The following is a 12,870-nucleotide window of genomic DNA, read 5'->3' as shown; positions in this document are numbered from 1 at the left end:
TTGCGTTGTTAGACTCAACCGCTTATTTAAGTAGAGCTTTGAAAGATGAAAATAAGAAAAGGGAAAATAAAAATAAAAACTTTTTTTTAGCATTTAATCGAGAAAATGTGAACAATATGAAATTAGCCTAAATACTAGCTGGTCAAAAATTTAAGACCATACTGAAAGGAAGCGTTAATTGGTAAACACGTAACGAAATTTAGTCATTTGTGTTCAAGTATTAGCGTTGTCAACATCTCACACTGATATCTCCTGTGTTACATTGGGTGAAAACATGACAAAGGCTAAAAAGTTGACAGAGTTTGAATGTGGTATAATTGTTGAGCTGCAAAAGCAAGGTCTCTCTCAACGTGCCATCACTGGTGAGATTGGGTGTAGTAAAACTGATGTTACAAATTTCTTAAAAGACCCTGAGGGATACGAAACGAGAATTTCCAGTGGTCGACCCAAGAAAATTTCGTCGGCGTTGAGCAGGACGTTTTGATTGGTTGTCCGACAAGACACCAGCCGATCGTCGAAACAGATTAAGGCCCTTACGACGCAGAATGCAACTCAAGAACAATAAGACGAGACAGAAAGGCTTTAAAAACCGTAAACGTCTTCAAAGGTCACGCCTTCTTCCATACCACGAAACAGCTCGGTTAAACTTAGCTGAGAAGCACCAAACATGGGACGTAGAAAAGCGAAAGAAGGTTTTGTTCTCTGATGAGAAGAAATTTAACCTGGATGGTCCAGATGGCTTCCAACGTTACTGGCACGTTAAGGATAACCAACCGGAGACATTTTCTACATGACACAGTGGAGAAGGTTCCATCATGATATGGGGTGCTTTCCCTACCATGGAACAATGGAGCTTCAGGTTATACAGGGGCTTCAAACAGTAGCTGGCTACATTGGCATGTTGGAGAGAGCATCCTTATTGACTGAATGCCCACGCTTGTGTGGAAATAACTGGGTATTTCAGCAGGACAACGCTGCAATCCACAATGCAAGGGAAGTCTATAGAAATGGACGTCAATTCCAAACAGTGCATGATCTTCGTGAAGCCATCTTCATTACTTGGAATACATTCCAGCCAGCCTTCTGCAAACGTTTATATCGACTATGCTAAAGCGAATGTTTGAAGTTATTCGCTATGACGACCGTGCAACTCACTATTGAGATCTCTTGTTGGGCATTTCCTACCCTGTTTAGGACACTACTGAGACTCTCGTTGGGCATTTCCTACCCTGTTTAGGACACTACTGAGACCACTTGTTGGGCATTTCCTACCCTGTTTAGGACTTATTTATGGTATGGTCTTAAACTTTTGACCAGCTAGTATTTAGGATAATTTCATGGTGTTCACATTTTCCCTAATTAAATGCTAAAAAGGTTTTTATTTTTATTTTCCCTTTTCTTATTTTCATCTTTCGAATCTCTACTCAAATAAGTGGTTGTTGAGTGTAACAACGCAAAATGCATATTTTTTCTTTATGTTCATTGGCCTTAAAATATTGGCCAGCAGTGTATAAAATACATGTGCTTCTCCATATTTGTTGCTTTTATACGGTTCTGGAAAAATTTCCAAACACCGTTTTAAACCACATACACTACGATTTTACTTTACAATGAGAAGTGCTTTATAATTTTTATTTTCCGATTTCTTTGGGAGTCACAAAACTAAAGATAAGTGTTGTTAACAATGCCTGGTGAATATGGTTTACTAGCTAAGGTAGCCAAAAATATATTTACTTCATTATTCTGTTATTATTTTAATTAGCAAAGAAAACTGACGAATGCTGGAGAAATAGAAAAAAACGCCTTGAAATTAGATAATTCACACAAATTGTGTTTCAAGAACATCGTATACTTCCCTCTAGATAATACATTAAAATGACTCTTATTCGTTAGGTTGTAAATAAATTATTTTGGTTTAAATGCATTCAGCTCTACCATGAAACTGTGTATTAATTTTTAACATAAATGAAAACACAATCGATATACTTATATTAAATTAACTTCATGTTCTGACGAAAAAATAAACACTTGTTCAAGTTATCAGTTTGACGTAAATTATATTTATTTAGTTGTGGTTTATTCTGCTTTCTTTTTATTATTATTAATTGAATGACTACATTTAACGTGTTGTTCGTTTCCTAAAAAAAGTTACTGTTTACATGGCGGATAAGATAGTGATTTGTGTATCAACAGAATTAGCTTCTTTAACGTGCCGCTTGTAAAACCTTTACTGTTTACGTGGTTGTAAAATGGGGGTTTGTGTATCAACAGAATGAGCTCCTTTTTGAACAGTTTTTATATCAACAGAATTATCTCCTCCTTACTTGTATGGAAACTTTGGGCATTATTTCTTTGTCATTGACTCTTCTGAGACAAAACGTTGATATTACTGTCCCTAATTCACTCATAAAGATGGTCTCAGTCGTAACTTTACATTACAGTTTGTGGTGTAAAAAACAAAGTGAATTAAAGGCTAATTCATTGACCTGTTTCTCATGTCATGACCTAGACATTCTTTACATGGTTAACTCTTGTTACTCCAAATAATAGCTATAAAAGCGACAATATTATCACTTCTTATCCTTAATAACTAACATTGAAGGTTTTCTCAACAACTGCCTTGGTCTTAAAGGTATGAAAACATTATTGTTTGTTATTGTAACTTTTTATTGACACAAGTAGTAAGATATTAGGAACACAATACAATACTTATGTGCTGACCAATATTCTTACATACAATCTAACTTATCTGCCCATGATTTCTTAGGGTTTTGCACAGAAATGAAACTTTAAGTTAATTATAATAAAATATTATAATTAGAATACTAACACGTTAATTATAATAAAATATTATAATTAGAATACTAACCCGTTAATTATAATAAAATATTATAATTAGAACACTAACACGTTAATTATAATAAAATATTATAATTAGAACACTAACACATTTTGTCTGGAAATGAATGATACCGTCGTTGAAAAACAAACAAACAATTATTCATATCTAATTACATTTTGTTGATTAAACAATTAATATAATTTATTGTGCATAAAACTTTAGAAGAACATTCACAAATATGAAGTCACTTACAGAGAGTATTTGCGTAAAATTTACGTATAGACCTGAGTTTGTTTTTTTAAAATAGCAAACTAAAACCCACATAAACAAGTGTTGCCATTATTAGCAACGAATGGATAATTAGCATACTAAATTGATTAACACTTGGATGATTTCTATATCTAGTAATTGTAATATGAGACATCGTGCACGACATTATTTATGAGATATCATGCACGACATTATTATGATACAGCTATTCTTGCCATAAGACATTGTAGCAGTAGTAAACATCCTATTTTAAATGGGATAGATTAAAAATATAGTGTTTTATAATAATTAGTAAGCCTAATACTGTTATATGTTTCAATTTTAGAACAATAGTTTACATTAAAACTAGCCTCGTTCTTAAAATTTTATGAACGATAAATGTCGCTTATTTAGAAATTTAATAACGCTTTTCCTTTTGAGAATTATGTGGTTTTGTTATAATACGTATTAGTTATGATACATTGAAGGAATTGCGTAAATGTTTTTAACTAAACGTTCGCTTTTACTGGATACCTGTATTAGTATACAAACATCTCATGAATAAATTATGTGAGGCTCCAATAACTTTAGTGAATAAAGCCTATGTGGTGAAGATAAACAAGATACCTGATTCTAATCTTGTTTCTATATCTACAACTTAGAACGTAGGTATTATCTAAAGTATTCACTTCCTTAATACACGTTTCTGAAGATGAATCTTGGTTGAAGGGTTTTTGTGTTTCTATAGACAAATTGTACCACTTAACGTAAGAAATTAGTTCTAACAACGGTTCTAAGTAACAACTGTAGCCGTGCTTAATGCTGTTGTTGATAGCTCCAGAAGGTTGGGTACAGCTGCTACTGAGCGAAGAAAACCTCATAATTGTGGCTGGCGTTGCTGGAGGGCTGGTGGTCCTTGTCATAGTATTGCTTGTCAGCTTGATTGTGGTTCTTTTCAATCGACGCATGCCCAGTAAGTCGAACCTTTATTCTAACTTTGTTTATACTATAGTATAGAACATCATATTTTATAAAGTAAAACACACAGTTACTATTAGTTAAATAGTTTGGGCCGATTAAACATTCTCATTCAAAGTATTTATTATTATTAAATAGACTAAAATTAATACATAACTTAATATTTGGTCATGAAAAACGCTATAAGTAACCTTTCTTTTGAAAGCTTGCACAAAGCTAAACATTAGCCGTCCCATATTTCGGACATATATAATAGAGAGAACGAAGCTAGGCTAGTCAACATGCGCACACCACTAACTCTTGGATCTATCTAATTCAATGGCAAAACTTGACCGTCACGTTTGTAGCCTACCACGAGGTAACGGTCTGGCACGCAAACATTAGGCTTTGCCTAATCCACGTTATAAGAGTAATAGTCAGCTATTCCGTCAGACTATAGTAACTTCTAAGTTGTTGGTGGGTGCTGTTGACTTAAAACCAGGGACTTTTAGGCTAGATAACTTTTCTGAATAAAAAAACAACAACTAATAAACAAGTTTCAATAGTTTCTTCTTCTGTTTTTATTCTGTTGTAAGAAAATGCAAGCTTTAAACTATTCTAAAACTAATTTTTCTCAGTCTTTCGTATATGAAATAAATATGAATAAACGAGAATTAGCGCAAAACTTAGACGAAGAGCGAAACGATCATATGTTTGTCAGCAAAACGAATGTGATGGAACTTTATCATTCAACACATCTCATCATAAGTTTATCATTCAACACAGCTCATCATAAGTTTATCATTCAACAGGGGTCATCATAAGTTTATCATTCAACAGGGGTCATCATAAGTTTATCATTCAACACAGCTCATCATAAGTTTATCATTCAACACAGCTCATCATAAGTTTATCATTCAACACAGCTCATCATACGTTTATCATTCAACACAGCTCATCATAAGTTTATCATTCAACACAGCTCATCATACGTTTATCATTCAACACAGCTCATCATAAGTTTATCATTCAACACAGCTCATCATAAGTTTATCATTCAACAGGGGTCATCATAAGTTTATCATTCAACACAGCTCATCATAAGTTTATCATTCAACACAGGTCATCATAATTTTATCATTCAACACAGGTCATCATAACTTTATCATTCAACACAGGTCATCATAATTTTATCATTGAACACAAGTCATCATAAGTTTATCATTCAACACAGCTCATCATAAGTTTATCATTCAACACAGCTCATCATAAGTTTATCATTCAACACAGGTCATCATAATTTTATCATTCAACACAGGTCATCATAACTTTATCATTCAACACAGGTCATCATAATTTTATCATTGAACACAAGTCATCATAAGTTTATCATTCAACAGGGGTCATCATAACTTTATCATTCAACACAGGTCATCATAACTTTATCATTCAACAAAGGTCATCATAACTTTATCATTCAACAAAGGTCATCATAACTTTATCATTCAACACAGGTCATCATAATTTTATCATTCAACACAGGTCATCATAATTTTATCATTCAACACAGCTCATCATACGTTTATCATTCAACAGGGGTCATCATAATTTTATCATTCAACAGGGGTCATCATAACTTTATCATTCAACAGAGGTCATCATAACTTTATCATTCAACACAGGTCATCATAATTTTATCATTGAACACAGGTCATCATAACTTTATCATTCAACAGGGGTCATCATAACTTTATCATTCAACAGAGGTCATCATAAGTTTATCATTCAACACAGGTCATCATAATTCTGAAAAATAATAATTATCGTTTTTATACTTCTAACGAAATCAAGTTTCTAAGCAGCTCAGCGGTTAGAGGAATTACATTACTAAAAACTGAGTTTCAAAACTAGTTGTGGGAACAGCACAGACAACCAATTGTGTACCTTTGTGCTTAACAATAAAATAATACCATAGTCAACAATTAAGACTAAGTTGCTGCTAAGCGATTTTTTGTGTAACCGAAGTTTTTTGACGTAAATTCATAAAGTTATTTATCAACGGAAAAGATAAAGAGCAGGTTTGTTAACTATTCTGTTTTTGTTTTTTTTACTAACGCCTATCGCAAATATATCATTACACATATCGCATATGTATTATCATGGGAAGGCATGGCCAGGGGTTAAGACGTTCGACCTGTAATCTGAGGGTCGCGGGTTCAAATCACGATCACACCAAACATACTCGCCCTTTAAGCCGTGGGGGCGTTATGATGTGACGATTAATCCTACTATTCGTTTTTAAAAGAGTAGCCCAAGAGTTGACGGCGGATAGTGACGGCCTTCCCTCTAGTCTTACACTGCTAAATTAGGGTCGACTAGCGCAGATAGCCCTCGTGTAGCTTTGCGCGAAGTTCAAACCAATCAATTTCTATCTTAATTTAATGATCTTACAGTAACAGTATTGCCGTTGGTACGTTATATATGATTTTATATTCATACTTTAGAATTTAAGATTATTATTTATTATTAAGATTATTAAGATTATATGTGCAAGATAACTGGGAAAACTATTTCATACACATACATTACGGGGCTAAAGGTATGTGGAGACCTCTTTTAATTAGCAGGTTCAACTATTTCAGCCATACTCATTGCTAACAGGCGCATAAAATCAAGCATACTGACATGTAATCTCCGTAGATTAACATTGGCAGTCGAATGAGTCGTACTGAAGAGCTCAATGACTTTCAACGTGGCACTGTCATAGAATGCCAACTTTCCAACAAGTCAGTTCGTCAAATTTCTGTCCTGATAGAGATGCCCCGGTCAACTGTAAGTGCTGTTATTGTGAATTGGAAACGTCTAGGAGGAACAATGGTTTAACTACGAAGCGGTAGGCCACACAAACTCACAGAACGGGACTGATGAGCGCTGAAACGCGTAGCGTATAAAAATCGTATGTCCACAGTTGCAACACTCACTACCGAGTTCCAAACTGCTTCTGGAAGAAACGTCAGCACGAAAACTGTTCATCAGGGGCTTAATGAAATTAGTTTCCTTGGCCGAGCAGCTGCACGCAAGCCTAAGATCACCATACGCAATGCCATGCGTTGGAGTGATGTAAAGCAAACCGCCATTGGACTTTGGAGCAGTGGATATTCATTCTCTGGAGTGATGACTTACACTTCATTATCTGGCAGTCTGACATACGAATCTGGGTTTGGCGGATGCCAGGTGAACGCTACCTGTCCGAATGCATAGTACAAACTGTAAAGTTTGGTGGAGGAGGAATAATGGTCTGGGGCTGTTTTTCATGGTTTGGGCGAGGTTCTCTAGTTCCAGTGGAGGGAAATATCAATGCTTCAGCATACGATGACAGTCTAGAGAATTGTGTGCTTCTAAGTTTGTGGACACATTTTGGGAAAGACCCTTTCTTGTTTCAGCATGACAGTGCTCCCGTACACAAAGCGAGGTCCATAAAGACACGGTTTGCCAAGGTTGGTGTGGAAGAACTTGAATGGTCTGCTCAACGCCCTGACCACAACCCCATCGAACACCTTTGGGATGAATTGGAACGCCGACTGCGAGTTAGGCCTTCTCGCCCGTCATCAGTGCCTAACCTCACTGATGCTCTTGTGGCTGAATAGAATCGAATCCCCGCAGCCATTTTCCAAAATTTAGTAAAAAGCCTTTCCAGAAGAATGAAGGTTGTTATAGCAGCAAAAGGAAAACCAACTCCATATTTAATGCCCATGGTTTTGGAATGAAATGGTCAACAAACGCTAGCCGTCCCTAATTTAGGTTTGTTTTAACTGTTTTATATATATCTTTCAACGCTTCACAAGGGCTACCTGCGCTAGAAGCCACTAATTTAGAAGTGTAAGATTAGAGGGAAGGTAGCTAGTCATCACCACACACAGCCAACTCTTGGGCTATTCCTTTACCAACGAATAATGGGATTGACCGTCACATTATAATGCCCCCCACGAGTGAAAGGGCGAGCATGTTTGGTGTGACGGGGATTCGAATCCGCGACCCCTCAGATTACGAGTAGAGTGCCTTAACCTCTTGGCCTTTCCGGGCCTGTGCTTATAAGACGATTTTAGGAAAACAGGTGTGTTGGCTTGATTTGGAGACAGACATAAAATGTAAAAACGTAGAAAAAGAGATAGGAAATACGATAACGAATAAAAAAAGAGCCGAAGGAAAATATGGCGCTAATAACAATGAGAATAAATTAGTATGTGTTATTAATAAACACATTTCAAATTTGACATGAGGCAGAGGTAAGTGACGTTCTCATATAACATCATCACAAAATCGATCTCTAAGAAAATGGCTCATGAAGTGATCTACGATAAAGAGATGAGAAACAAATTCTTGAGGGACTAGAAATCCAATAATGAAAAACAATTGAAGCTGTAAGAACACCAATAAAAGCCAAGGATTGGTTTTTGTTGGAAGGGATCAACCAGGTGAATCAGTGAAGTTGGGAAAGAGACTGCTTTTTGTTATTATTTTTTTATATTGGATTGATATTGGTTCTATTAATTCTTACCAGTTTCAAAAATTGTGCTGTGTTTTGTTTAAGAAATTGAACTCACATGAATTATCCCTGAAAATCATAGATAAAAAAATCAGTTTCTAACTAAATCTAGATTACAAGGTATAACATATAGGAGTCATTGAAAAAACAACAACATCAGAGTTATGAAATTAGGAGCTGTTGTAGAAAAACAACAACGTTAGAGATGTGAACTTAGGAGGAATTGGAGAAAAACAACAACATTAGAGATGTGAACTTAGGAACTGTTGGAGGGAAACAACAAGATTGAGATGTTAAATGAGAAGATATTGGAAGAAAACAACAACATTAGAGACGTGAAATTAGGAGATGTTGGAGAAAAACAACAGCATTAGAGATGTGAAATGAGAAGATATTGGAGGAAAACAATAGCATTAGAGTCATGAAATTAGGAGATGTGGGAGAAAAATAACAGCATTAGAGACGTCAAATTAGGAGCTGTTGGAAGAAACAACAGCATTAGAGATGTGAAGTTAGGAAGCATTGGAGAAGAACAACGACATTAGAGACGTGAAATGAGGAGATATTGGAGAAAAATAACAACATTAGAGATGTGAAATTAAGAGCTATTGGAGAAAAACTAGCTAACATGCATGAGAGAGCCATTTATGTGTAGTTAGCTAATTTGTTCGAAAACAATTTAGGTTCATTATACTGTGCTTTTGGTAAATTAGCGAGGATAGAGGAATGACAACCACAGAATATGGTGAGCTAGCTTATTCCTGAAATAGTATTCAGTATGATGTAGATATATTCTGTATGATGTAGATGTATTCTGTATGTTGTAGATGTATTCTGTATGATGTAGATGTATGCTGTATCATGTAGATATATTCTGTATGATGTAGATATATTCTGTATGATGTAGATGTATTCTGTATGATGTAGATGTATTCTGTATCATGTAGATGTATTCTGTATGATGTTGATATATTCAGTATGATGTAGATATATTCTGTATTATGTAGAGGTATTCTGTATGATGTAGATGTATGCTGTATGATGTAGATATATTCTGTATGATGTAGATGTATTCTGTATCATGTAGATGTATTCTGTATCATGTAGATATATTCTGTATGATGTTGATATATTCAGTATGATGTAGATGTATTCTGTATGATGTAGATGTATTCTGTATGATGTAGATGTATGCTGTATGATGTAGATATATTCTGTATCATGTAGATGTATTCTGTATCATGTAGATGTATTCTGTATGATGTAGATGTATTCTGTATGATGTTGATGTATTCTGTATGATGTAGATGTATTCTGTATGATGTAGATATATTCTGTATGATGTAGATGTATTCTGTATGATGTAGATGTATTCTGTATGATGTAGATATATTCAGTATGATATAGTAAATTCAACAATTTGAAAGACATATAACGTAAGTCTGAGACTTGTTGCAAAAAATTCATAGTTATAAAAATCTCACATGAAACATTTAAAGAGTATAGAACGGGATTACATTAGTTACTATTTAAATGGTTTGGAGGATTTAAACTTAATTTAGTGGAGACGCTGACGAGGTTATAGATATGATGTTGCAAGAGCAAATTTTGACGAACCTTCTAAAACATTTAGTAATTTGGTTAAATGACAGTAAGCCAATAAAATCACGTAAGACATTAATTCTTATAGCGGATGAATATGTAGTGACGAGGTTGCACAGAGGTTTAAATCTAGTGGAAAATGAAGCTAGTATAAATACCTACCACGAGTAAGTAAAACTACATCAGCGATCTGTGAAAATTGTAAGGAAAACCTTTTCACACAGTGATTTTGTGAGTAAGTAAGTATATTAAAACCTTCGCAAAATATTTTACATGTGATCAAGTAGACAGATATGAAAATTATAGAAAGAGGTGATATTTTTGTGTATTATATTGAAGACACACACACACCCAAATCAGATAAATAGTTGGAATAAATGGCAAGTCGTGAATTCGTTAAGAGATGTTAGTAGTTGGAAAACTCTTGTGACAAAGGAGTTAATGAAATATAATCGACTTGCATCAGGAGAGCGTACATTAGAACGTCGAGCTTCTCAAGGTGGGGTGTAGTACGGGTGGCGGATGGTATTTGAAATCCGGTTTTATTTGATAATAAGGTAGAAGCTCTGGGATTGTGGAATACGTCAGAAGCAGTAGTATCACCTCGCTAATAGAGCTGTTTATAAATGATATTAGAGTAAACACTGAACAAGGAAAGAATTTATTGGATAAATTAACCACCATGTAAACAATCCAAATAATTAATTTTTAACTTCTTGTATAATAGGGAATATATATCGAGAATAGGTGACTGAATGTCAACTACAAGATGGGAGTTTTGGTAAATGTCTCATCGAAACCGTGATAAAGTAAGAGAAAATATATAAAACAGCGAAGTTGTGAAATACTGAGACAAAGACAGTGAAGCGTATTGTGCTACCGGTGAAACTAGTTCATGTAAAATGCAATGAGAGTAGACGTATTACAAAGTTCTATACAAGAATCAGTTAACGTTGAGATTTGTGAGAACTTTGGTCAGTCCCTAGAGGACCAAGTGGATTACAGTTCTAAGTTATTAAATAATTATTGGAAGATCGGTTGTCTTTCTAGGCTCTGAGGATTTGGAAGCTATGATAACCCTTAAATTTATAAAGCGTTTAATATGATGTTAGGAAAACGGGTGTGTTTATGTAGTTTGGAGAAAGATATATAAAAGACAAGACGACCAATGGGATGAAAACAGATCAGATCTAAGAGTCGACAAATAAACAGACAGTGAATTGCATGAGAAAATACGATGCCAGTAAGAATCTAAACTAGTCCTAAGCCTAATTTTCCTATATATTATTGATGTAGTAAAAAAAAATATTTTTTATGTTTATATTAGGGTTATTTCCTGATAACATTAACTAAAATCTTAATAAAGTTGAAGAAAAATGGACATACGAGTATAACATTATTATAACAAAGTGCTATCTGAAGATCTAAGACAAACAAGTACGTTTATTGAAATTTGATATTTATCATGATAAGACCTCAGGTTTGCTGCTGAGCAACTGGGAATGGAAGTGGAAAAAAATACACTTTAAAATCACTTCACTTCCTGTTTTAGAAAACTCTTCTTATTGTCCAGAAACTTCGACTAACTATTCTATAGTTAAAACATTACACTAAGACATTATATAGAAAAGTACTGAGCGAGCAAGAAAAAGTAAAATAAAACGTCTCTTGCTACTGATATTCAAACGTAAGACAAGATATCTCATACTGAAACGTTTCCCAACACTTCGAGTTTCTGGAAGTTTGTTTTCTATTAGAACTGTCATAATCTATTTACACTACATCATTTAAATATAAAAAGAATAACCAGATGCTATATCAGTTGTAGAACCATCCAATATTGTAATGTAGATGTTATATTAGTTGTAGAACCATTTAATATTGTAATGTAGATGTTATATTAGTTGTAGAACCATTTAATATTGTAATGTAGATGTTATATTAGTTGTAGAACCATTTAATATTGTAATGTAGATGCTATATCAGTTGTAGAACCATTCAATATTGTAATGTAGATGTTATATTAGTTGTAGAACCATTTAATATTGTAATGTAGATGTTATATTAGTTGTAGAACCATTCAATATTGTAATGTAGATGTTATATTAGTTGTAGAACCATTTAATATTGTAATGTAGATGCTATATCCAGTTCTAGAACCATTCATTATTGTTATGTAGGGTCTATATCAGTTGTAGAATCGTTCAATATTGTAATGTAGATGCAGCAGTACATTTATAGTTTTTATAAAGCCAGTTCGCTGAATGCTCAGTTGGAATCTTGCAGTGAAGTTATTTACAGTGTTTGTAATATAAACAATTTTAATATTGGTATAAAACTTTATATTAACATAAACAATATTAATATAAACAATTTTAATATTGGTATAAAACTTTATATTAACATAAACAATATTAATATAAACAACTTTAATATTTTAATATTAATATAAACAAGTTTAGTATTTTAATATTAATATTTTATATTTTAATTGGTACTTACTGAATATATTATTAATAAGATAGTATATTTTCTTCCTAGAAAACAAGAAGACAGAACTAATGCAGCGACAAACGTAGGTATCATTTACATGTTAGATTAGAATTAGTGAAATGTCAAACAAAAATCATAAAACATGGTTTTCTATTGTGTTATTCTTGTATTGGTTTTGAAC

The 12,870-nt window shown here is 33.7% G+C and overlaps 1 protein-coding gene across 2 annotated transcripts in view; it reads left to right on the top strand.

Moving 5' to 3' along the window:
• LOC143233385 (hemicentin-2-like) overlaps positions 1-12,870 on the top strand; it is a 165,252-nt gene that overhangs the window by 150,249 nt on the left and 2,133 nt on the right. For both annotated transcript variants that reach the window (XM_076469577.1, XM_076469576.1), the window contains exons 11-12: positions 3,927-4,064; positions 12,738-12,771. In XM_076469577.1, coding sequence (XP_076325692.1) covers positions 3,927-4,064; positions 12,738-12,771 — 172 coding nt within the window. The remainder of the gene's footprint in view (positions 1-3,926; positions 4,065-12,737; positions 12,772-12,870) is intronic.

This window comes from Tachypleus tridentatus, chromosome 12 (genome assembly GCF_004210375.1).
Source record: "Tachypleus tridentatus isolate NWPU-2018 chromosome 12, ASM421037v1, whole genome shotgun sequence".
In the NCBI taxonomy this organism is placed as follows: domain Eukaryota; kingdom Metazoa; phylum Arthropoda; class Merostomata; order Xiphosura; family Limulidae; genus Tachypleus; species Tachypleus tridentatus.
This window is presented reverse-complemented; position numbering and strand designations above follow the sequence as displayed.